The following is a 26,557-nucleotide window of genomic DNA, read 5'->3' as shown; positions in this document are numbered from 1 at the left end:
ATCAAGTTGGATTCCAGGGTCACAAGGATGGTACAACATACACAAATTAATCAGTATGATACACTACATTAAAAAAAGGAAAGAGGAAAGCCACATTATCAACTCAATAGATGCAGAAAAAGCATTTGAAAAAATTCAATATCCATTCATGATAAAACTCTTACCAAAGTGAGTATACAGGGAACATATCTCAGCATGATAAAAGCCATTTATGACAACCCACAACCAACGTAATACTCAGTGGTGAAAAGCTAAATGCCTTCCTGTTAAATTTAGCAGCAGGACAAAGATGCCCACTCTCACCACTTCTGTTCAACATAGTATTGGAAGTCCTAGCCACAACAGTCAGACAAGAAAAAGAAAAAAAAGATAACCAAATTAGAAGGAAAGTGGTAAAACTGTCACTACTTGCAGATGGCATAATACTCTATAAATACAGAGAACCCCGAACTCTCCAAACAAAAACTGTTAGAACAAGCAGGTGAATTCATCATGGGAGCAGGATACAAGATTAATATACAAAAGTCTGATACGTTTCTTTACACTAATAAGGAAATGTCAGAAAGAGAAAATACAAAAAAAGTTCTGTTTAAAATCATATCAAAGAGTAAGGCTCAAAGTGCTAGAGTGTATGCTTAGCATGCACAAGGTCCTGGGTTCAATCCCCAGTACCTCCTCTAAAAAAATGAACAAGTAAATAAATCTAATTACCTCCCTCCCCCAAAAAAACTAAAAAATAATAATTTTTTAAATGAAAAAAAAACTACATAAAAAATGTGATGTGATCAAAAAATTGATGTGATTTTAAAAAATCACATTAAAAAATATCTAGGAATAAAGTTAACCAAGGAAGTGAAAGACCTATACAGTGAAACTTATAAAACATGGATGAAAGAAATTGAAAATGATTCAAAGAAATGGAAAGATATTCCATGCTCTTAGATTGGAAGAATTAATATTGTCAAAAATGTTCATAGTACCCAAAGCAATCTATAGTTAATGCAATCTCTATCAAAATACCAAGGACATTTTTCACAGAACTAGAACAAATAATCCTAATATTTATATGGAACCACAAGAGACCTCGAATTGCCAAAGCAATCCTGACAAAAAAGAACAAAGTTGGAGGTATAATCCTTTCAGACTTCAACTATACTACAAAGCTACAGTAATCAAAACAGTATGATAATGGCACAAAAAGAGACGTATAGATCAATAAAACAGAATAAAAAACCCAGAAGTAAACCGACACACCTATGGTCAATTAATCTACGACAAAGGAGACAAGAATATACAATGGAGAAAAGACAGCCTCTTCAACAAGTAGTGCTGGAAAAGCTGGACAGCTACATGAACATCAGTGAAATTAAAATATTCCCTGACAACATATACCAAAATAAACTCAAAATGGTTTAAAGACCTGTATGTAAGACACAATACTGTAAAACTCCTAGAAGAGAACATGAGCAAAGAATTCTCTGATACAAATCATGGCAGTGATCTCCTAGGGCAGTCTACCAAGGCAAAAGAAATAAAAGCAAAAATATACAAGTGACACCTAATCAAACTTAAAAGTTTTTGCACAGCAAAGGAAACCATCAACAATGAGAAAAGACACATGTGGACTGCAAACAATGAGAGTCGTGACAAAGGGTTAATATCCAAAATATACAAACGGCTCATACAACTCAATATCAAAAAAACAAGCAACCTAATCATAAAATGGGCAGAAGACCTAAATAGACATTTCTCCCAAGAAGACATACAGATGGCCAACAGGCCCATGAAAAGATGCTCAACACTGGTAATTATTAGAGAAATGCAAATCAACCACAATGAGATACCACCTCACAATGGTCAGAATGACTGTTATCAAAAAGTCTCCAAATAATCAATGCTGGAGAGGGTGTGGAGAAAAGGGAACCCTCCTATACTGTAGGAGGAAATTTAAGTTGGTGCAGCCAGTATGGAAAACAGTGTGGAGAGTCCTTAAAAAACTAAAAATAGAGGTACCATGTGATCCAGCAATTTCACTCCTGGATATATATCTGGAAAAAACAAAAACTCTCATTTGAAAAGATACATGCACTCCAGTGGTCACAGCAGCACTGCTTATGATAGCCAAGACAAGATGATTGACTTAAGAAGATGTGTATACACACACACAATGGAATATTACTCAACTGTAAAAAAGAATGAAATATTGCCATTTGGAGAACAGGCATGGACTTAGTGCAGTAAGTCAGACAGAGAAAGACAAATACTATATAGTATCATTTATATGTGAAACCTAAAAAAAATAATACAAATGATTCTATATACAAAACAAAGTGGCTCACAGACATAGATGACAAACTGACGGTCACCAGAGGGAACGGGGGACAAGTTAGTAGTATGGGATTAACAGATACAAACCACTACACTTAAAATGGACAAGCAACAAAGATTTACTGTTTTGCTCAGGGAATTATATTTAACATCTTGAAATAACCTACAATGGAATATAATCTGCAAAAAATAAATGAATCACTATGCTGTATACCTGACACTAATATCATATTGTAAATTGGCTATAATTCAATTTCTTAAAAAATGCAGCACCCATTTTTAACTTGTAGACTGTACGGAAACAGACGTGGGCCCAGTTTGGCCCACAGTGTGTGACAGAGCTTAGAAAATCATCAGGTAATACCATGTTTAATGTTGAAACATTTAAAGTTTTCCTTTGACATTAGGAAGAAGACAATCATGCTCACTTTCACTATTATATTTTTCACCATTATATTCATCTGTAGACTAGAAGTGTTTGTCAACACAGTGAAGCCAAATTATATATATGTATTTATATGTTTTTTTATAGATATATACATAGAGACATTTTGATTGCAGAGGAAGAAACAGCTGTCATTTGCAGGTGTTATAATGGTATCTGTAGAAAACTGAAAGGAAAATACAGAGTAATTATTGGAATTAAAAAGAATTTAGCAAATTTCCTGGATATAAAAATAATATATAAAATCATTTTTCCTATAAAATAGCAAGAAACAGAATTTTTTTTAAAAGAAGTTACTGCTATAAAAAAAAACATTTTAAAATATACTTAGTTTTGCTGATCTTTTCCTAATCTTTTGGGGTAGATACTGGTTCATTAAGTTGTAGCCTTTGTTTTGATAATATCTGCATTTAAATTTCCTCCTAAGTACTATTTCAGCTATATCCCACAAGTTTTGACTTGAAATACTTCTGTTGTAACCTTACTTCAAAATGTTACTAATTTCCATTAGAATTTTGTCTTTGTCCTTTATATTATTTGGAAATGTAATTCTTTACTTTCAAACAATGAGTATTTTTTAGTTTTTTTTTTTAACACATTTATTATGGTATGGTTCCTGTACAGTACACTACACATATTTCAAACATACAATTTGATGAATTTTGATAGATGTATATACCATTTTAGTACTTATTACAGTTTTCTAACAGTATAGAAAAGATTCTAAATTTGCATAATCTTAAGTGTTATTAAATTAAAAGACTGTCTGCCACTATACTATGTATGTATCTCCCCTTTGGTCAGGCTAGAAATCATCTATCTAAAAAGAGTGATTGGAAAAAATTAATGTCATCATAGTGTCTTAATACTAAAAGGTTCTATCAACCCATGGCATTTTAAGCATTAACAATATATTGTTTTCATAGATAAGACTTCTTTGCCACAAAACATACAGTTAAAAATCTAGATTTATCTTACTTCCTTAAAATGAAATTATTATTTTAACCAACATTTTTCATAGTCTATCATTTTTAAGCATACATTCGTTAACTATTCTTTTATTTTAATTAAATATTACAGGATATGGAGCCTAGTTGATCATGCGCTAATAGCAAGGTGTAATATGGAAGAACCAATTCGTTGTGCAGCTGTAAATGTAGATGGGATCCATCTTGCCCTTGGAATGAAGGATGGTTCATTCACTGTACTTAGAGTGAGGTATGTATTAGGTTAGAAATAGAAATAGTAAATTTTTAAGTGAATAGAATGTGTAATACTTACTATTTTTACCCATTTCCTTCCCCCCTTCTTATTAATGTATATATTTTCATATGTTAGTTTCAAAATATAAAAAATATATTTCTAAAAATGGCTTTGTCAGAAAATTAACTCAAAAAACCTTCATGTGGGGGAATAAGAATGCTTAGTAGATTAATAACTAAAATTTTGAGTTAAATTTGGATCTTGTTTTCCATTTCTTGGTAGTATTGATTTTCAGTAATGATCCTCTCCCTTTGAAGGGGGAGAAGGGGACTTTGAAACTTAAAAATATTTGTTGTTGTTGTTATTTACAGCTTCATGCTTTGAAAAAAATGCCCACACCTCTTCCTTTGTTTGGGTAGTTAGAAGAGTTTAAAGAATTTCCTAATGCAGTTATATTCTTTTGTTGAATGATAGATACGGTGCATTCAATTGAATCCTATATAGCCATTTAAAAATTTACTGTAGATCCACATGTGTTCACAAGGATAAATATGTATGAAATCTTTCATCTCTAGCTTAGTAAATGATAGGACTGTCCACCCAGTTGCCCAGTCCAGAAACCACTGATTCATTTGCCTCTTTTGTCTCTTGTGTCTAGTTAGTCATAGAATTCTGGACAACCTACTTCTTAAATAGCTCTCAAATTAATCTACTTCCTTCCATTCTCACATTGTACTCATTATATAGGCTTCTGTCATCTCCTCACTGGATCACTGGAATAGCATCTCAGCTGGTCTCTTTATCTCTTATTTTGCGTCCTCAAGTCCTTTATTCACTCTACAGTTATAGTGATGCCTTTTAAAACACATTTGTTTGCATCATTCCTCTTTCTAAAGTATGATAAAAGTATTGCACTATCCTTAGGATGAAGTTCACAATTCTTAACATAGCCTGTATTGCCCATCTTTCTAGCCTATTTCTTTCTACTCCAATCTCTTTCTTTTAACATGTATATAACATCTTTTGCTTCTTCAAGTATATCATATTCTGTTAATACTTTTGAGCTTCTACATATATGAGTCTTCTTTCTGGGACAGGTTTTTATAGTGAGATATGGTGGGATTTTCCTCTTAAGATAATTTTTTATTGTGATAAAGTATACATAATATAAAATTTACCATTTTAACCTTTTCAAGTATAAAATTTAGTGGCATTAAGTACATTTGCATTGTTTTACAACCAAGAATTTAAAATGCATGTAAGACATCTAAGAATTTCTATCAGATAGTTGACGTGCATTAAAAAAAAAGTGATTGTTATTTTTTCATTTGTACATTTAACTTGTCCTTTCAATTATCGTTTGCAAGAAACTGGGTGAATAAGTTCTTATCTCTAATAAGATAGTATTTTAGCAATTGAGTCCAACATTGCTGGCAGGACCATTGGAATAGTTACTATTAAATGCCTTTGTAGTATAACCACAAAATTCTAACTCAAAAATACTCTTAATCCTTCTTAATTTACCGGGTCACTGTTTCTTCTTGATTTGCCGTGTCTATTCTCTATATCATAGAGCAGAATTCATAAGTATAGGAGTAGTAGAGTATCCATACAGGGGTGGTTATGTTATGATTAGAAAAACATAGCAGGGATTAGAATCTAGTATACTAATTCTTTTTGTTTAATTTTTTTATAAACATGTAGTTGATTTACAATGTTGTGTTGGTTTCTGATGTACAGCATAGTGATTCCAGTGTATGTGTTTATATATATTCTTTTTCATATTTTTCATTGTAGGTTATTACAAGCTATTGAATTTAGTTCCCTGTGATGTACAGTAGGACCTATTAAAACTTTGACTCATAGTACGCTACATGGTGTTATCAACATCAAACGCCTTAGAGACACTAACTCATTCTTAGAACTATGTAGGGAGACTTCAGTGGAGGGGCTTGATGAGCATGGTTAATAAATCATGCTGAAAACCAAGTAAGGTCTCCTATAGGGCATGGGGTAGACTTTAGTTGTAAAAACATTAACATTGCCATTTTAGAGTCTAACAGTCACTTAGCTGTTTGTCTTTTCTTTTCCATTTTAAAAGCATTTTATTTATTTGTTTGTTTATTTATTTATTTATTTTACAGTTTACCCTAGGCTTCTTTATTTTTTTTTAACATTTTTTATTGAGTTATAGTCATTTTACAATGTTGTGTCAAATTCCAGTGTAGAGCACAATTTTTCAGTTATACAGGAACATACATATATTCATTGTCACATTTTTTTTTTCTCGCTGTGAGCTACCACAAGATCTTGTATATATTTCCTGTGCTATACAGTATAATCTTGTTTATCTACTCTACATTTGCCTGTCAGCATCTACAAATTTTGAAATCCCAGTCTGGCACGGGGTGGGAAGGGACAGGCTGTTTGTCTTTTCTGACAGCATAGCTGCTGAGTTACATCAACTTGAGAAGGATTAAGACAGTTTTTCCCTGACTAACCATGCATTCATTTAAAAGTTTTTTCACCCTATTTAAATTTTGTCTGCTCCATTTTATGGGAGAAATAAGTTCCAAAAGTTATTTCCTGGCTTTAAAAAAGTAATTATTTGTATATGTCCATTATCTTTTCATATCAAAGTTTTTTTTTATCTCTCTTCCCCCACCAAGAGCACTATTAAAATACAGTCAAATATATCTTATCCTAAAATTCCTACCTTGAACCTAAGTCCATCTTTAGTTATATCACATCTTTACTCTCTTCTCTTTCACAGAGAAATTCTCAAAAAAAAAAAAAAAACTGCCTGTTTTACTCTTTTCTTCCAGTTAACTTGTCAACTTTCTCCCTCCATTCCAACATAGTTTTTGCCTTCATCTTTACATTTAAAAAAACCCCTCATTAATAGTACCCTGTGACTAAAGCCAGGACACCTTTTTTCAGTTCTCATTTAAATTGATTCTCAGTAGTATTTGACCCCTTAACCACTTCCTCCTTCTCAAAACATTCTCTTCCCTGGCTTTGGATGTTAATTTTCTTTCTCTTTTCAGCCTACTTCTTTGGCTCCATTTTCTTATAGACTAATTATCATCTGCCTAGTAAATTACTGGAGTGCCTCAGAACTCAGATCTAGGCTTTCTGCTATTTTCACTCTGTGTTTTCTTGCTGTGTAATCTCATCCTGCCTCTGGCTTCAGTTACTACCCATAGCCTGATGATCCCAGATGCATAGCTCTAGCCCTGAACTCATTTAAACTCCAGCCATGCATATCCAATTGCTTATTTAACATCACTTGTGTATCTCAAAGGCATCTGCAGTTCAGCATTTCCAAAGCTGAACCCAGGATCGCACCTCCCAAACTGATCTTCTGTCTGAGAGCCCTTTCAAGTGAATGGCACCACTGTCCATGATTTTGTATAAGCCAAAAACCTAGGCGTTATCATTGATACTTTGCTGTCTCCAACCACCATCTCTAATCCATCACCACATCCTGTTGATTTTAGTTGCCTGGTGAATTTTCTAGGAACATTTTAATTAAGGTTGGTGAATAAGATTAGAATTATAATATCTTTAACATATATGCTATAATAGTGTGGATTATAATATGTAATACTGCATATTTTATATCATTTCACTTCTTTCTGAAGTTTGAGCAAGCACCATCTATAGTAGTCTTCTAACTGGTCTTGATGCTGTCTTTATAGTCCTTCAATTTGTTTTTACTGTCAAACCAGATTAGTGATCTGATTGATTCACCCCACCCTAGCTCAAGTTTACAAATTGAGGCCAAGTTTCCTATGATCAATGAGGCCGTTTATGATTTTACCTTAGCCTCCCTCATCAGACTCAGCTCGCACCAAAGCCCCCTTTGCTTATGTGAGTACCACTACACTGACTTTTTAAAAATAAACTTGAATACTTTGTCTTGCCACCAACTCTTTCACATACTGTTATCTCTGCTGGATGTGGGCCTTTTTCCTCCCAGCTCCTATCTTCTACTGAGCTAAGTCCCATTAATTCCTCAGAATGAAGTTTAAACTCTACTTCCTTTGGTCTGTCTCTTCTAACTCCTCCAACCTAGGAACAATTCTGTTACATGCTCTATCAGTATTGTGTATTTTTACTTCTTGATGTGTTTCAAACTGCTAACTAATGTATGGATATTCCCAGGCTTTGGCTTCTCCCTGCTTCTTAAAGAAATATAGACTTCGCGTATCAGTTTCCCAGAAGACTTAATTTAGAACTTACAGAAATCAATACATTTTCATCTAATAATAGTCTTCTTTCCTGTAAATTTGTCAAAGAAACATCTTCATCAGCGAAGATAGGCACAATTTCTAATGTTGATGTAATAACATAATATAAAACCAGTCAGTCAATCAGAATCACTTTTTACATCACTGTTTCTTGTGTGTGTGTGCGTGCGCCTGTGTCTCTGTCTGTTGGTGGGCAGGGGAGGGGCACAGTGGTAGAAAGCAAGAGACAACCTGAGATACCCAGTTATTTTTCTTGTTAACTGGGAGTAGTTAAGTCTCTAAAACAAGAAAGCTATGAAGAATACCAAGATAATTCTGAAGAATTCTCCACGAGCACTTTACTAATGTTTGTGATTGATATTAGAATGATTATATCTTTAATAAAGAAGGCATAAAAGTAAAAGCTATCAAGTAGTGCCTTAGATATTTTCGTAAAAATCTTGCTCCATATAGATATAGATGAATAGATGGATGGGTGGATGGGTGGGTGGATGAATGTATATGGAGAAAAAGGAAATAAGGTGCATGGATTTAATTAAAACTTGAAGGAGTCACTGGGAAAGGTAGAGGTAGCTACATTGGTCTGTGCTTAGGAAGAGGACCTTGCAAGTTGCAGGGTCTAAGGCAAAAGAAATGTTGACCAGGAAAACTTTTTTAAAAAGTACATTTTTCCTTCGTTTGTTTTGTTTTGTTTTTGATTCCCTTTTATAGAGAGATAATTTTCATCTCTTTCTTATATAATTAAGACCAGGGTAAAGCCCAGACTTCTTGGCAACATATCAGATCTGTCACACACTGTCCTCAATTAATCTCTTTAACCCCATCAGTCACTACTTTTCCCACTTAATCTTGTATTCATGTTATACTATCTACTATTCTTCAAATGTGCCATGTACTTGCATTGCTCATGCTGTGTCTTCTTTCTGGAAAACCTTTCCTCCTCTCTTATATTTAGCCAACCCCTCAGGTTTTATGGTGAAAATAGGTGTCACTCTTCCTTGGTTTCTTTCTGCCTTTAGTCTTAACCCTTTTTCAGTATTTCTTATATTCACCACACTTTATCAATATAAAGTATAATTACTTTATATCCATCTCTCATAGAAGATGAGTTGATTTTTATGTCCCATGTACCTAAAACAAAGTTAAGAATTTAATAAGTGTTACTGAAAGAAATGTGAGTTTGATTGCTTTAAATTATCCATTTAGAAACTATGAAAATTGGGAAATATCCATTTAAACTTCTGTTCTTGAAATTATTTGTTGGGAGCATTTCAGATGAGTAATGCAAAATTTATTTGGAAAAAAGTCCCTGTCACTAATTCTCACTTCCTCCTGACCCTTCCCCCTTGCTGCCTCCCTCTTCTCCATCTCTCTACCATCTCCCCATGTTTGGGAACTCAGTGGTGTTAAACTAAATGTTTATTCATTTTTATGGCTATTACCAATACCTGTGTTATTTTGGAAACTCATTTGTATGGCATCATTGAAAAAAATGTTTAACTTCACTAATTGACATGATTGCTAATTGGGAAAAGTTTATGTTCTGTTTAAAAAGGTAAAAGAGATTGAAATAAAAATAACTAGTGGTAGCTATGTAAAGATACGCATTTGAACATATTACGGAAATAATACAAATCAATTTCTCCTTTCTTTATTTCCTAGATGTAATTTTGTACATTTGGTTCATTACAAAAATTTATTTGAAAATCATGGTGTTTATAATTAAGCATTTTTCATAAACTTAGTATTTATAAGAAACTTCATCATAAAAATCTGTGACTTTATTTATTATATGACTGCAGAAATTTAGTATAAATCTAAACTACTTAAAATTAAGTAATTTAGGAACTGAAATTTATCATTTTTCTGAACTTCCAGCATTTATTGTCCTCATATATTTTTGGTCAACAAAATTATTCTTGAATTAATGCTACTTGTCTCATTTACATTTGTTTTATGGTTTATAAATACTTGATAAAGCCTCATAGTCATTTTAGACACATTTGAAAACTGAATTAATTCTGTAGTGACTTCTTTTAATATGGTCTTATTTTTTTTTCTTTACAGAGATATGACAGAAGTTGTACATATTAAAGATCGTAAGGAGGCAATTCATGAGTTAAAATATTCACCAGATGGAACTTACCTTGCTGTTGGATGCAATGACAGCTCAGTTGATATTTATGGAGTTGCTCAGCGTTATAAAAAATTTGGAGAATGTGTTGGATCACTTAGTTTCATCACTCATCTGGACTGGTCCTCAGACAGTAGATATTTACAGACAAATGATGGGAATGGTAAAAGACTTTTTTATAGGATGCCAGGTAAAAGTTTCCCATAAATTATATATAATTTGTAGATTTTTAGTTCCTTTAAAATATCTTAGAATTTCACTAGAAGCATAGTGTAAGTTACATTTAATTATAGGAAATCAAAGATCTGAGCTAATACTTCAGGCACTGTGATCTTTTCTACAAGGCTGCCTTATCATTTGAAATCCTTTTGGTTCTTAATTAAAACTTCTTTGCTCAGAAGATCTAAGACCCATTTTATGTTGAATTCCATGCCATATGAGTTAGTATACGGTAAAGTCCTAGTGTATATTAGAAAGTCAAAATACTATTTTTAATGGGTACAACTAATTAACTAAATATAATTGATACAAATGTTTGACCATAAATTATTTGGGGATTTTGTGGTTACTGCAAATCAACTTTGCAAATATTAATAATGTAGATAACAAATTAATTTTGGAAAACAGTTTCCATCAAAGATTTAAAAAAAGAATAAACATGGAATCATCAGAATAGAATCATCAAATATCATCTCAGTGCTTTGTTTAGTATGATGCTTAATGAATTAGTAACAATTTTACAATAACTTATTTAATAAGGCTAGCTGCATAATTAATATATCTCCCCAAAGTTTTTATTAACAATCTGTATGTAATAAAGATTGACTGAATCTTAAAGTCCTGTTACCTATAAGTGTATTACTCACCACTCATTCATTCTTCCTTTGTGGTCCTTTTCAGTTCTTTTTCTCAACTGTGTATCTTTTTAGGTTTATTTTTTAATACCTGATTTGCCATTTTCTTATAGCATTTACTTTTCCTTCTAACTTACCCTGATGTGACTAATCTGGAGCATGATTTTAATAGGGTTCAGTTTTATTGTCCACATGGGTGAACCTGCTAAGCTACACCATCATCAAGTCTGTGTGTCTCTCTGAATCAGTGTGATTTTTGTAGTGGCTTTTAAAAAATGTCTTGCACTGAATTTTCTCCTTATCATACTCACCTGCCTATTCATGTATTCTCCTTTAACTGGAAAGGGAAGATACTGAAATTTTGGAGTTTACCATGTTATTAGTACAGTATATGCTTGAGTGAAAATCAAAAGAAATAACTTCATAAATTAAGACTCTGATTCATTTTTAGGAGGAAAAGAAGTGACAAATAAAGAAGAAATAAAAGGTGTTCATTGGGCTTCGTGGACATGTGTTTCAGGCCTTGAAGTAAATGGAATTTGGCCCAAGTATTCAGATATCAATGATATAAACTCAGTAGATGGAAACTATATTGGCCAAGTTTTAGTTACAGCTGATGACTATGGAACTGTAAAGTTATTTCGATACCCTTGTTTAAGAAAAGGTAATCCTTTCTTTCAAAATATTATTAATTCATTTCTCTCTATAAAAGACTTTAGAGTTCTTGCAGAAGATTAGTCTTAAGATAAATAAGAGGGCTTATACTTTTTAAAATATGTGTGCTGATTATTTGGTGAAGGGTTTCATGAAAATGAACAGAATTGCTACTGTTTATTTTGCTAAATCAGAAATTATGGTCATATGTTACATTTATTTTTGAACATGAAATTTTTATTAGAAAATTATTTTTGAATTAATATATTACGAATGGACTAACACTTTACCTCTTTGTTTTTAAACAATCATTTTCTTTCCACTTCCAGAATTGCTTCATACAGTCAGACTATACAGTGATAGTTATACTTTTCTTATGGCTTATTATCTTTAATCATTTAACTTGTTGAACATCTATCTTTTAGGAGACACCTTTTTTTTTTTTTGATTGAGTGAAAAGGTCCAGTTTATTTGACTATTAGGAGACACTTTTCTTATGTCTTTTTTTCAAGAATTCTGATAAAGTAGTCAGCTGTACAAGTTTAGGTCACAGTTTGGAACCTGTTGGCTTGTTGGTTTTTATCTGAAAGTGTTTTTGCTTATTAAATCCTTAACATATGTTGTTTTGACACTTCTTTATTTTCATAACTGAAGGGTGTAAGAAAAATAAGGGTTATCACTGGTTATTTTCTGTATATTTTATGTATCACCTTTTTCTTGGATCTCTTTTAAAATGATATTATTAATCATTCTGTTCATAGACCTGAGGATAATTAAATGAAATGCTCTATTAGTCATTTATTTGTTCCATGACTTGTTCTGTAAAGCATTGAGTCAGCTTATACCAAGTCCACAAGTACTAAAACAATTGTATGAGTAAGGAATTCATAGCAGGGAAAATATAATTAGAAATACCATATTAAAATCAGATAAAGAAAATGACAGTAGTCAAACACCAAAATTGGATCTGAGCTTCCTGGAAACCAAAAATAAAGTAAAGCAGGGCACAAAATAATTTTCTTTGTAGCTTTTTATAAAAAAGCATACTTACTACTCAGGGAAAGCAAAGTTTCTTCTGAGATTTAATTTTCAAAGAACTCTCTCCTTTAGTATATGGCTTTATATTAGGTGCAGTGAGTGTATTCTTAGAGCATCAGCATCTATAGCAAATGCAGTAATGATTTTCACTCGGTTGTTAATAAAAGGTGTTGGGCACATGTTAAAATGCAATTTAGTAAAAGATGATTTGGGGAACAGTTGAAATAGTGTTATTCAAATGTTTAGGTAGTCCATTGATGTTAAACTTAAGGGCCCAATTTTCCCAGAAGTCTAGGCTGGTATTTGTCACGCCTCTGCAGTAAATCGGTGAGTTCAGATCCTGCTAGCTATGCCACGTTGTCATTTCCCACCTGCGAGGTGTCAGCTTCCTGGGTGCACGTGAAAATGCCTCCACAAGTAATACTAAGCGTGTTAAAAGCTAGCTAAATCTCCAGCAATTAAAGTACCCTATCTCTGGATCCTACCACATAGCCAGAACATGAGAGTCACCAGGCACAACAAATTTTATTGTGACTCAAAATGATACCTTGTTAGAAGGTGTGAGATTCAGTAAGATTAATCATGATGATATTAATCTTAATGTTGTTTCTACTCATTTTTATATGCTGGCCTCTATGAAGAAAAAAATACTTTTAATTTTCTGAGTTTTCTTAGTCAAATGAATGGGATTTACTCATAATTTTTATCTTTTACAACAACGAAGACAGTTTTTTTTTAATTGGTTGGTAATTTTATTTCACTTATAAAATGTGTCTTCTGAATTGCTATAGGAATATTTTACCAAAGTCTTTAAGAAAAATTAGTGTTGTTTGGTTATTGCTGAATAATATAAGAATATATGCATAGGAATAAGAATATAAGTATAAGTTGTTTTTCTTATTTTCTCTTTTTTTTAGATTTTTGTTAGAAATTTATTTTATGGTAAGGGTTTTTATTTCTAGACACTTATGAGTCAGCTTGAGACTATGAGTAGGTAAATGGGAGAGAGGAAAACAGGATGTAACTACTGCATATTTAAAGGATTAGTAGAAGTATTTTAAGATTCTATGTTTATTGAATTTACATACTTGCATAGAGCTAGCAGTATTACTAGAAAAATTCTTTGTCTTTTAGATTAGTTTTGAAGTGTTGTACATTATTTCATACATTAAGTTATACTATTGACCTAACTTAAGTTGTTTGGGAAAAGATTGTGTTTGATGTATTAATATATTTTAGATATCCACTTAGGTAATATCCATTACATTCTAATAAGTGAAGCTTTCATAGGATGTGGAAGGAAGTTAAATAATAGAAGTAGCTTATGTTGTAGAATCATTGTAATTGAAAGAGAAAATGTATGAGGTTAGCTCAAAGAGAATGATTTCTTCTGCATTTAGTCCCCTCAGATCCCAGCCCAAAGCATTACTCTTCTTTTTGTTGTTGTTGTATATTATTATCCTCTTCCTCCCTAGATTATCCAGCTCTTGACCGTGGTCTCTCTCAAATAATCAGACTCTTTCCAGGCAGCAGCACAGAGGCTGTGCTAATGGTGGAGGGTGAGGATGTGGAGGTAGGGGAGGATGGAGAGGTTGAGGGACGGATTGCTTTAGTCTAACACCTTCATCACTGTTAATAATTGCCAAACTCCTTCTGTACTTATTGACAAAGAAAACTTACATTTGGTAAAAATATTTTTTTAGATTCCAGGAGAAAATTCATTGGAAAAACAAAACAAATATCAAACAATGAAACAAACTTATGATGGGAATTAGCGCCACTTTTCTAAGATTCATCCATACTATTGCATGTAGCTCTAGTGTATTTGTTTTTCATGGTGTAAAATACTGTTCTGAATATATAATACAGTACATGTGTTTATTCTTCTGTCAGTGGACATTTGGGTTCTTTTCAGTCTTTTGCTATTATACGCAGCTTTCTCAAAGATGTATACCTAGGAGTGAAATCGCTGGGTCATAGAGAATTTGTAAGAAAATGTCAAATTGTTTTCTGAAATAGTTATACCATTTTACAAACCCTGTTGATCTACATCCTCTTCAGCAGTTGGTGTTGCCATACTTTTAATTTTTGTAAATCTAGTTAGTGTAAATGTTGTCACATTGTCTTAATTTATATTTGTCTAACTGCTGATGAATTTGACCATCTTTTTTCAGTATATTTTTATTTTCTGCATTTCCTCTTCTGTCAAACACAGGCTCGTATCTTTCACCTGTTTTTCTGTGGAGTTGTTTCTTTTATTGTTTTACTGAAGTAATTTTATATACTCTAGATACGAATGATTTGTAATTTTTATGAATTGCAAAGTCTTTTCCCAGTTTGTGGCTTGGCTTTTTTTTCTTAATAATGTCTTTTGTTGACTAATTTTTAATTTCAATGTAGTCAGGTAAGTTTCTCTTTTTTTTTCTGAACAGTGCTGTTTTATGTACTAAGGAAGTATACTTTTACTAGAGTCAAAAAGATATTCTCATATATTTTGTATCTAGAAGTTTTAAGGTAATCAAATATTGTTAAATGGGAAAAATTTTTTTTGTCATATTGTTATGATTTATTGAAGAGATTTAGCTAATATGAACTTTGTGTTTAAATATACCCTAAAACAAATTAGAAAAGAAATAGGATCATTGAAACAAATATTTCAGTATATTACCTTATCCTTGTCAAGAATTATCATTCTCTTTTCATTTAAATTAAATTAAAATTTAAATTTAAATTAAATTAAATTTAAATTAAAAGGAAAGCTTCTGTGGCCATTGTAGCTTGATTCGATAAATATTTTCTCTGAGGTATTAGTCCTAATTGATGACATGCTGTTTAGGCCTTCGCTGTTCTTTTTATCACTTCCTATAATAGGTCAGTTTTTAAAAATGAAGGGACTTTGAGAACTTATAATCCAATTTGTACTAAAATAGAAATAGAGTCTAAAAGAGGGTAAAGGATGTGCTCCTGCTTCTATACTATTAAGTAATCAAGCTGACACTCAAATTCCAGTCTTTTGATTTCAACTCTAATATACTTTACATCAGAAGTTTTGTCCCCTTTATGAATCATAAAGGTTGGAGGTCATGCCCTCTCCTTTCTCCTTCACTACTCTTCTTCCCTGCCCTACAATCTAGCATTCCATCTCAAGAGTACAGGCAGAATAAAGGAAAATACGATTTTTCTTTTTCTTTCCCTTTCTTTCTCTTGAAATATCCAGTGAATGATTACTGTGTATTTAACATTAGGGATATATAGTAAACAAGATACCATCTCTGTCCTCAAGGGGCTTATAATTTATTAGAGGAGTTAACAAGTAAATAGACTATTACATTTTAGTGTCATAAATATAATCACATAGGGTGATCACTGGGAATTCTGGAAGCATATAGGAGGATATGGTTGGTCTTGGTGAGTCAGGATCACTTCTTAAAAGATATGACATCTAGGTTCACTTTTAAGATGACTGTTGAACACAGTTAGATAAACAGTGCTAATTATTAAATAATTGTTAATAAAGTCCCTTTGATTAGGAATAATTGGCTTCCTTTAGACTTACTCCACAACTTTCTTGTTGAACTGCCTTGGTTCTTCCAGAGGAGCTGATCATTGAAAAGTCACAGAGAAAATAATTTTATAGGATTATTTACACCTTTCTTAGAGCTATCACCCAGTATAATCAATTAGAATGGGTGCTCAGATAACTCTTCTTCATTTGCTCTAAACATAACAAAATTAGTACATCTTAAAAACTTGGAATTTTATTTGCTAGAATCTCTGGCTTTGCCTTTTAGGTGCCTAAGAGTATGTAAAGAGCCCCATCAAAGGAAGTAGTAGCCAAAGTCCTCTTGACAGGCAAATAATGCATTCTCTTATGAGGAAGATGGAACTAAATCTGACCTTGTAGGACTTTGCTGAGTGTATTGTGGCAAGTTACCCATCTAGAAAGTTACTGACTTCTATTAAGTTACATAAAAAAATTGATTCCTAAAATAATAGCATTACTATTAAGCAGCAGTAAATTGTAATTTATATAGTTTTGGTCAAATCCTTTATGCTTTAAGATGGCTATCCCTAAATTCATGGCCAAGGTGAAAGTTTTTCTCCAGTTTGATGGAGCTTTGCCATCCTGACATGCAGGCCTTATATAACTTCACATAAAACTTTTAAAACATTATCAAAATGAAGCTGAGCATTACTGTGTTAGTGTACTTTAACAGGGATATGTACGTGTTGCCACATATCAGGTTTATCTAAGCAGGATACAGGAAATGTATTATGTCTATTAGGTAACCACAAAATGGTTCCTGTCATCACAAAGATTTTTAAAAATTAAATAACTCCTTTACAAACAACTCCTTAACAAAGTTAAAAAACAAAACTTTGCAGTTGGAGAAATCTAGTGTATAACACCTTAACCAAATGCTGCTGACTTAATAACATCACTTGTGATAGAACTGTGCTCCTTGAAATGATGTATCCAAAAGGACACAACATTGCCTGTGCAAAAAAAATCTGAATCTAATTATGAAGAAACATCAGACCAACCCACACTGAAGCACATTATATAAAATATATAGGCTTTTAAAATGTCTGTAAAAGCCTGTTGTTGGAACAACTGGACATATTTTGTTTTGATTAATACAGTATGCTGTATTCAACAGTATTGGATGTTGAACCAATCTTGCACTCTTGGCATACATCCCATTTGGTCATGTTGTGTGGTCCTTTTTATATGTTGCTAGTACTTTGCTGATGACTTAAGATTTAAAAGGATCTTCTGGCTGCTAGGGCTGAGAATAGTGGCGGAGGAGTAGACTGGTCAATGTCACTTAAGACGAAGGGCCTCAGGCTAAAACATTCAAGTATCTTAATATGAAAGCAATCATGGCTACAGGCTTTTCTCAGACCAGTAAGAATGCCTCACAGCCCTTGTGGTTCCTACCAAATTATATTGTGAATCAGTAGAGCAAAGATTTGCATATCTTGTTATAGACTCATACATTTGTTCATTCATCAGATTTTTGAGTTAACATTTTCGCTCTTTGATTATAGTTAAGAGAATAGAAGTAGGATGTATTGGTTCAGGTGTAGAAATTGTTTGTTTACCAATTTAAAGGTATATTTTTATTATAGGAGCCAAGTTTAAAAAGTATATTGGCCATTCAGCTCATGTAACTAATGTCAGATGGTCACATGATTATCAGTGGGTTATTTCTATTGGTGGAGCAGATCACTCTGTCTTTCAGTGGAAATTTATTCCTGAAAGAAAACTGAAAGATGCTCTTCACATAGCACCTCAAGGTGAGTAGTACACACTGCCTAAACAATTTCTCTGTCAAGTAGTTCTTCAGTAACCCCCAAATAACAATTTTACTATTGAAATATACACTAGCCTCATATGTTAACAGTATAGATTATTATTAGTGGAAATTTTAAATTAAAATATTAGGTCTGTATGTTTAAAGTCAGATGTCACAAAGCATGGAATACCTAGTACTTTCGGTTACATTTTAATCTATCAAATGATGAGTGAAAAACACATTAGGAAGACAAACATTTAATGCATTCTCTGGGAGATGGGTATCTAGGTTTTATATAAGTGTTTTTTGACAGAGAAAAATTATCTAATGTCAGTTAATCTGTTGCATATAGTATTTTCTAGCTATTTTTCATGTTAATTATAGGTTATATTCACTTATATTTGCACAGACATTTAAATTTGATGTAGCGGTCATTGGGGAGCCAGTGAAGGGATTTAAAGGAACTGTTGAGTTTGCAGTGAGTGGAGAGGAAGATAATCTGTAGTACAGTTTACTGACATCTGTGTCACTTGAATAGGTAATTTTGTTTGATTGTTTTCTGGCTTGTCTCCATGTCAGTTGGCACAGTCAGCCCTTAATCATTAATTTTATCGTGCTGTTTTGAAAAATGAATCTTCTTTAAATAAGTAATGTATTGTCTTTTTAAACTGCAGAAAGTCTGGCTGACTCTAATAGTGATGAATCAGACTCAGATCTGTCTGATGTTCCAGAACTGGATTCTGAAATTGAACAAGAGACACAGCTCACCTACCGTCGGCAGGTAATTTTTATTATCACATGAGTTTTCCCTAAAAAAGTCTGATTTCCTCTTTATCTTGCTTCCTGTTGTTTATTTATCTGTTGTTATCTTTTGTGGTTTTTAATTTTCCAGGAAATATGTGGCTACTTCCCCCTTTAAGAGTTAAAGTACTTGTGTAAAATGTTCTTTTTTTAACATTTTTTATTGATTTATAATCATTTTACAATGTATCAAATTCCATTGTAGAGCACAATTTTTCAGCTATACATGATAAAATGTTCTTTATATTAAGTGCTTGATATACTGTGCCTGTAATTTATTTTATATGTGTTTTCTGTCACAGTACACTTCTATTTATTTCCTTTCAGATGATCTCTTACAAAGTATAAAAATTTCATGGAAACCAAATATGTCTTTGTCAGTGTGATACATAGAAAATGTAAATCAGTTTGTCTTTATAAGGAAGTAAGTTTCATAAAGAACCTTCCAATTTGACAGTTGTTAAAACTTTAGTGATCATAATAACCACAGTGTCTATAAAGGAATCTGTAACTCCTTTATTAATATATATTCTAAGAAAATTTCTACTTCTGTACATTATTTAAAGGTTTACAAAGAAGATCTAACTCAGCTTAAAGAACAGTACAAGGAGAAACAAAAGATTGGTACTTCGAAGAGAAGAGAGTGGGCTCCAGGAAATAGTATCCGATTACACTTTGTTCATGGGTATAAAATTACTATTTTTCATCTTTGTATTTGAATTGTGGTTCACATTTACTAGCTCTGTGACTTTGAGCAAGTCACTTAACCTCCCTGTGCTTCTATTTCCCCATCTGTACAATGGAAATAACAGTACTCACTTCACAGGGTTCTGGTGAGGAGTAAATAAGCTAGGGCTTGTGATGACTTAGAATGTTGTCTGGCACATAATAAGCACTATATAAGTGTTTATTAAATAAAAATTAACTTGTCTTACAAAAATTTAGCATTTATATAAATGGATCTCTTGTCTTAAAATAAATGAAATGTAAGAGATTATCATCTCCCCTAAATATGTCTAATTTGGAATGATATTGTGGCTTGTTTTGGCTTAAGCATTTTGACCTTAATATTTTAATTTCAATAAAATACAGTTTGTGGATTCTCTTTGAACATCTGGCAATATAGGTCTCGTATTTCATCCTGGAACAAGAGTCTCCAATCCAATTCTTTCTTTCCCCTCATCTAGTAATCATCTTCTTACCTGACTGATAATGTTTTCAGGACTATGAAAATGGGCTTATTTAGTAACAATTAACACTATTTTTTCTCCAGTGTTAAAATAGGGACTAAATTTCTATATACTCATGTTTTATGAATTGGGTTTCTTTGAAGTGCAAAGAAATTTGCTATAAATAGAACTGTATTGGCCATTTTTTAAAGGATTTGGCTACTTTTTTCTGGAAATGTATAATTTTAAAATTGCTGGTTAAACTTATTTTTGAAATATATATATATTATATATATATATTATATTCTCAGGCTTCAACAATGTGTATAAAAGGGTACACTTTAAAAATCTTCCCATGTCTACCCTCCCAGCCATCATTTCTCCTCCTCCAAGGGTAATCACTGTTACTTAGTTTTAGAAATATTTATGTATGTACAAACATATATTATTTTCTATACCCTTTCACTTGTTAAAAAAAGCAACTTTTTGTTTTATAATATACAAATTTTGTACATACTTATTATGCAAATAGTAGTATACTATATACACTTTTCTGCACCTAACTTTTTTCACTCAGTATTATACCTTGGATTTAGCTTTTTGTAATCAAAGCATTCATAAAAGTTTATGCGATCTGAGATATTTGTATTTTGTTTTAATTGTTCAGTATCTCGCAGAACTGCAAATTGAATGTCCTCTGCATAGTCTCCACTAGTAAAACGCCAAAGTTGATGTTACATGATTTGTTTTTCTACATTTAGTTACAGAGGTTATGACTGTCGAAGTAATCTGTTTTATACTCAAATTGGTGAAATTGTGTACCATGTGGCAGCAGTGGGTGTCATTTATAATCGACAGCAGAACACACAGCGCTTTTACTTGGGTCATGATGATGATATTCTCTGCCTGACTATTCATCCTTTGAAAGACTATGTGGCAACAGGCCAGGTAGGTTCTTTGAAAACCTGTATGAAACAGACCAGATAGGTTAGACCTTTGTTTGGGTTTCAAGTTAGGTTAGTCCACTTTTTTCTTCATCTTTTGTATTCTAGGAAATCAAGAATTCTTTGGAATAGGATTTTATTTTCATATTACAAATAAAAATTTTTATTGAAGTATAGTTGACTTACAACGTTGTGCTAGTTTCAGGTGTACAACAAAGTGATTCAGTTATATGTATACGTGTGTGTGTGTGTGTGTGTGTGTATTCTTTTTCAGATTCTTTTCCATTATAGGCCATTACAAGGTGTTGAATATAGTTCCTTGTGCTGTACAGTAGGTCCTTGTTGTTTATTTATTTTATATATAATAGTGTGTATATGTTAATCCCAAACTCCTGATTTATCCCTTCCCACCACGTCTTTCCACTTTGGTAAAATAGTTTGTTTTCTATGTTTGTAAGTCTATTTCTGGTTTCTAATTAAGTTCATTTGTGTCTTTTTTTCCCCTTAGATTCCACATATAAGTGATATCATATTATATTTGTCTTTCTCTGACTTCCTTCACTTAATATGATAATCTCTAGGTCTATCCATGTTGCTGCAAATGGCACTATTTCATTCTTTTTATGGCTGAGTAATATTCCAGTGTGTGTGTGTGTGTGTGTGTTTGTGTGTATATTATATATATATATATGCCTCACATCATCTTTATCCATTCATCTCTTGGTAGATATTTAGGTTGCTTCTATGTCTTGGCTATTGTAAATAGTGCTGTTGTGAACATTGGGGTGCATGTGTCTTTTCAAGTTATAGTCTTATTCAGATATATGCCCAGAAATGGGATTACTGGATCATATGGTAACTCTGTTTTTAGTTTATTAAGGCATCTCCATACTGTTCTCCTAGTGGCTGCACCAGTTTACATTCCCACCAACAGTATAGGAGGGTTCCTTTTTCTCCACACCCTTTCCATTTATTATTTGTGGGCTTTTTAATGATGGCCATTCTAACTGGTGTGAGGTGATACCTCATTGTAGTTTTGAATTGCATTTCTCTAATCATTAGTGATATTGATCATTTTTCATGTGCCTTTTGGCCATCTGTATGTCTTCTTTGGAGGAATGTCTATTTAGGTCTTCTGCCCAATTTTTAATCGGGTTGGGGTTTTTTTGATATTAAGCTATATGAGCTGTTTGTATATTTGGCAGTTAATCCCTTGTTGGTCTCATTGTTTGTAAATATTCTCTCGCATTCTGTAGGTTATCTTTCCCTTTTGTTTATGGTTTCCTTTGCTGTGCAAAAGCTTTTACATTTAATCAGGTCCCATTTACTTATTTTTGCTTTTATTTCCATTACTTTAGGAAATAGGTTGAAAAAAATATTGCTGTGATTTATGCCAGGGAGTGTTCTACCTATTAGTGCAAATAAAATTTACCCTAACTTTTTTCCTATAATTTTCCTTAGAATTTTACTGCTTTAATTATTATTATTATAATTTGAATTTGGATCTAAGAGCTCTGGCTTAACTTCTTTCTGTCAGGATAATATTAATTTAAAAAAAATTTTGCATAAGTATAAAAAACATAAAGACTAGAATCTGGTTTTTAAAAATTATTTAAAATAAGTTATCTATCAGATTTTCTGTGACAAACAGGATGACTATGTTTTTATTTTACAATCATGATAGTAACATATGCAGGTTTACCAAGGTAAAAAGCAGAATAATGAAATAGAGAACACTGAGAAAAGTCTTAAATAATACCTCTCTATGTGGATATTCTTAGAGAAGGAAGGGAAGGGGTGATGTTTATGAATTCTCACTGTTTGTAAGCTCTTTACTAGTTTCTTAATGTGTATTTATTTTATTCTCACGTCACCTCTATGAGAGTGAAACCATTTCTCCCAGTTTATAAGTGAGGAAGTTTAGGTTTAGAGAAATTAGATAATTTTCTTAAAGATCTCTCAGCTAATAAGTGGTAAAGCCTAAAGACCTTAGTCTGTCTGGCTTTAAACTGTGTAAATATACCACCTAGCATATGTTGGGGGCAGAGGGTAGGCAGCTTGCATGTTAGCTTCCCTGAAAGGAGAGAAAATTTTTCCCTTTTTCTTTCTCCCATATTTCCTCTCTTTGTTTGTGCCTCCCTCAATCTTTCTTTCTCTCCTTCCTTTTCCTTCCCTCCTTTCTTCTATTCACTCAGAAACATTCATAGAGCATTGCTGTGTACCAGGAAATATGCTGGGAATATAAATAAAACATCTTCTTGCCATAGTGAAACATTCATGCTCTGGGGGAAGACGGACATGCCAGAAAATTGTGGTACAAAGTCATACATATAGATCAGGGCTTCTTACCTCGGCACTATTGAGATTTTGGGACAGATAATTCTTTGTTGTGAGGATCATTGCATTTTTGTGTACAATGTACACATTTTGTGTACAATACTGTGCATTGTAGGATGTTTAGCAGCGTCTCTGGCCTCTGTGCACTAGGTACCAGTAACACCACCCACTTCACTTGTGACAAGTAAAAATGTCTCCAGACAGTGTCAGATGTTGCCTGGGAGGTAACCCGCCCCCCCTGCTGAGAAACACTAATGTAGAGATATGTATAAAATCCTTCTGGAATGTAATAAAGGACTTATTGATTGTGCCTAATAGAATCAGGGAAGCCCTCATAGAGATGATGACATTTGAGTTAAGTAGTTTACCTGACCGTGGGGAGGTTGGGAAAAGTGTTCTAAGTGGGTTATATCATGTGTAACAGTGGGCAAAACTAAAAATAAAACACAGCTTCTTTAAAGAACTGTGAGTAGCTCAATGGTATTCAAATCATAGAGTGCATGATGGACATTAGTGGAAGAACTAATTAAATGGGGGCCTCAGGGTCACCATTTGCCTTCACCTTTAGTTTATATAAATGGTTCCTCTTAAAACACAATTATGGACCTATTGTGCTGTGACAAGCAGTTTGGACATTACTATGGTCCTACTGGAATGAAGACAGTGTAAAAACCGGTCATTTACTACTATAAGTCTGGAATCTTAGGGAATTCAGGCCAGATTAAATTAAAAGTCAGTATGCCCACAGGACATCTCTGGATACCAAGTGTAGGGGAGGCAAAACTTGACCTTTTGCTGTCCTAGGTTTTTAGCTGGGACTCTAACAAAAAGACAGATTAACAAGAGAAAAACCATTTGTTAACAGGTGCAGCACATATCACCTGTGAGAAACCTAAACCAAAAGTAACTCAAAATGGTGGTTTAGAATTCCAGCTTATATAGAAAACAGCAAATCTGTAGAGAATTGACAGGACAAAGGAAAACAGTTAATAATTTAGTGAAATACTGATTGCAGTATTATTATTTATGTCTTTATATAAAAACAATTTCAAAAATAATGATAATTAGCAGCTATATTAGTTATTTCAGGAGTTGCCTTTATAGGCAAAGTTATTATGTCTCTTAATCTGTATAGTAAAAGAAAGTGATTACTTGAGTCTAAAGAAATAATTAAAAATTAAGTCTTCTTAACCTGCTTCGTGCTTTCATCCCTGTCTATCTTTATTTACACCATTATCCTAGCCTATCCTACTTGCTTGCTTTTTTCAATCCAAGACCTACACTTTCTAAAGGCCCAGGTCAAGTATCATCTCTTCCATGAAGATTTTCTCTACAACCTTTTCCTCCTCGTGAAGCATATATTACCAGACGTTCTTATTAACTGACAATATCTTGTTTTCCCAATAAGTTTACAAATTTATCTAAATGTCTTAGTGTTCATTGTACCTAGCATAGTTACACTGCCAATAATTGGTGCTTAGTAAGCAGTATCTTTATTCATGAAGTATCAGATAAGATTGAGGAACCACATGGTTCTAGAACATTCCAAGAAACACTGAGCCTAGTCTCATTAGCTTTTCAACAAATGTAAGGACAAAAATGTTGGTCACATATACAGTCTGCTTTATATTTTTTATTTGATAAATGTAGCAGATAAGACAAAGGCTGTAAACTCTGTTTTATTTCTTTTTATGTATATGAAAATAAATGGTTTAATTATATAAAATGACTTTTGTAATGCTTTCTATTTTAGGTAGGCAGAGATCCCTCAATTCACATATGGGACACAGAGACCATTAAACCATTGTCAGTATTAAAGGGCTACCACCAATATGGTGTCTGTGCTGTTGATTTCTCAGGTAAGGCAATTTTTCTGTCTCAGTAAGAATGATCAAAATGCAGAGGCAATACATAGCAGTTTAGTCTAAATGAGCATTGCCTAAACTTGTCATTTAGCAATGACCTCCATAATTTTTATCCACTGTGCGTATTGTTTTCCAAGTCAATCAAGGCTATGAAAGTATGGGTTTGCTAGCTGGTTTATAATTATAATTTAATGAGTATAATTTTTAGTACCCACTAATGTGAAGTTGTTTCCATTAAAATAAAAAATGTTTGCTTACATAACCTCTGAAACCATCTCAGTTACCACTAGTGGTATGTATCTCCTGCTTTGGGCAAACCCTGATCTCACTTAATGTTTTGCAGCCACAGAATAAACTTTGAAAATGTTTAAATTGAAAGCTAAGAAAGAGGTGACAACTAAAATGTTTGTTTTATAACATTTTTATGAAGTGACAATTCTGAGCTATCTTATCGAAATAGTTTTAGATCATGTTAGCTCTTTGCTACATATTTAAAAGTTTAACAACTACAGACAGATCTATAATAAAAGCTAGGGTGTGGATTCAGAAGAGGGGGAAATACCATTAATAGAGAATTTTATATTTAGAGACCATAAATTTGTGCTTTCTGCTGCTCTGTCTGAAGTGATAGTGAATTATTCATAGTAGAGTTTGTGGGGAAAATGCATATATATATTCAGAAATCTGCAAAAGGTTAAGAAACTGCGAAACTAAGGGAGTCAACAAGAAAAATAACACCGGTAGTGATAATGAACTAATTGAGGCTTGCAGAAAGTGTGGCAGAGTGGCAAATGTTTTCTTACAGATCGAGCCTTTGCAACCTGTAAACATATGCACGCCTGCCAGTATGACTGACTTGGCTCAGTCATTTGTCAGATAGTCATTACTTGTTGCTTGATAGTAGAAACAACTAAAATAATTGACCTTCACCAAAAACAGTCATATTAACAGCAATATGTGGTCTTTTTCATTTGATTAATTTTTCATAATCCCTCTGACTTCTTATGTCACTGGAGAGTTCTTATGGTGAATTTCATCAGCGTGATTCATTTTTTCCTTCCTTGTTTTTCCTTTCCTTCTCTTCTTTAAAATCTCTTTTTTCTACTTATCTTCATTCTTTCCCCTCCTCAAACTGGTAGATAGATAAGGTAAATGAGGTCAGAGAAAATGTTAGCAGTTAGGTTAAGATACATTGAGAAACGATTCTTCCCCCTCCTTATAAATTCTGGGTT

At 32.8% G+C, this 26,557-nt stretch overlaps 1 protein-coding gene across 2 annotated transcripts in view; it reads left to right on the top strand.

The window, feature by feature from the left end:
- EML5 (EMAP like 5) overlaps positions 1-26,557 on the top strand; it is a 130,034-nt gene that overhangs the window by 43,385 nt on the left and 60,092 nt on the right. For both annotated transcript variants that reach the window (XM_064486176.1, XM_064486175.1), the window contains exons 8-15: positions 3,854-3,991; positions 10,297-10,553; positions 11,669-11,881; positions 18,043-18,210; positions 18,884-18,990; positions 19,577-19,695; positions 20,941-21,131; positions 25,218-25,319. In XM_064486176.1, the coding sequence (XP_064342246.1) occupies positions 3,854-3,991; positions 10,297-10,553; positions 11,669-11,881; positions 18,043-18,210; positions 18,884-18,990; positions 19,577-19,695; positions 20,941-21,131; positions 25,218-25,319 (1,295 nt within the window). The remainder of the gene's footprint in view (positions 1-3,853; positions 3,992-10,296; positions 10,554-11,668; positions 11,882-18,042; positions 18,211-18,883; positions 18,991-19,576; positions 19,696-20,940; positions 21,132-25,217; positions 25,320-26,557) is intronic.

The sequence above is a fragment of the Camelus dromedarius genome, chromosome 5 (assembly GCF_036321535.1).
Source record: "Camelus dromedarius isolate mCamDro1 chromosome 5, mCamDro1.pat, whole genome shotgun sequence".
Lineage (NCBI taxonomy): Eukaryota > Metazoa > Chordata > Mammalia > Artiodactyla > Camelidae > Camelus > Camelus dromedarius.
This window is presented reverse-complemented; position numbering and strand designations above follow the sequence as displayed.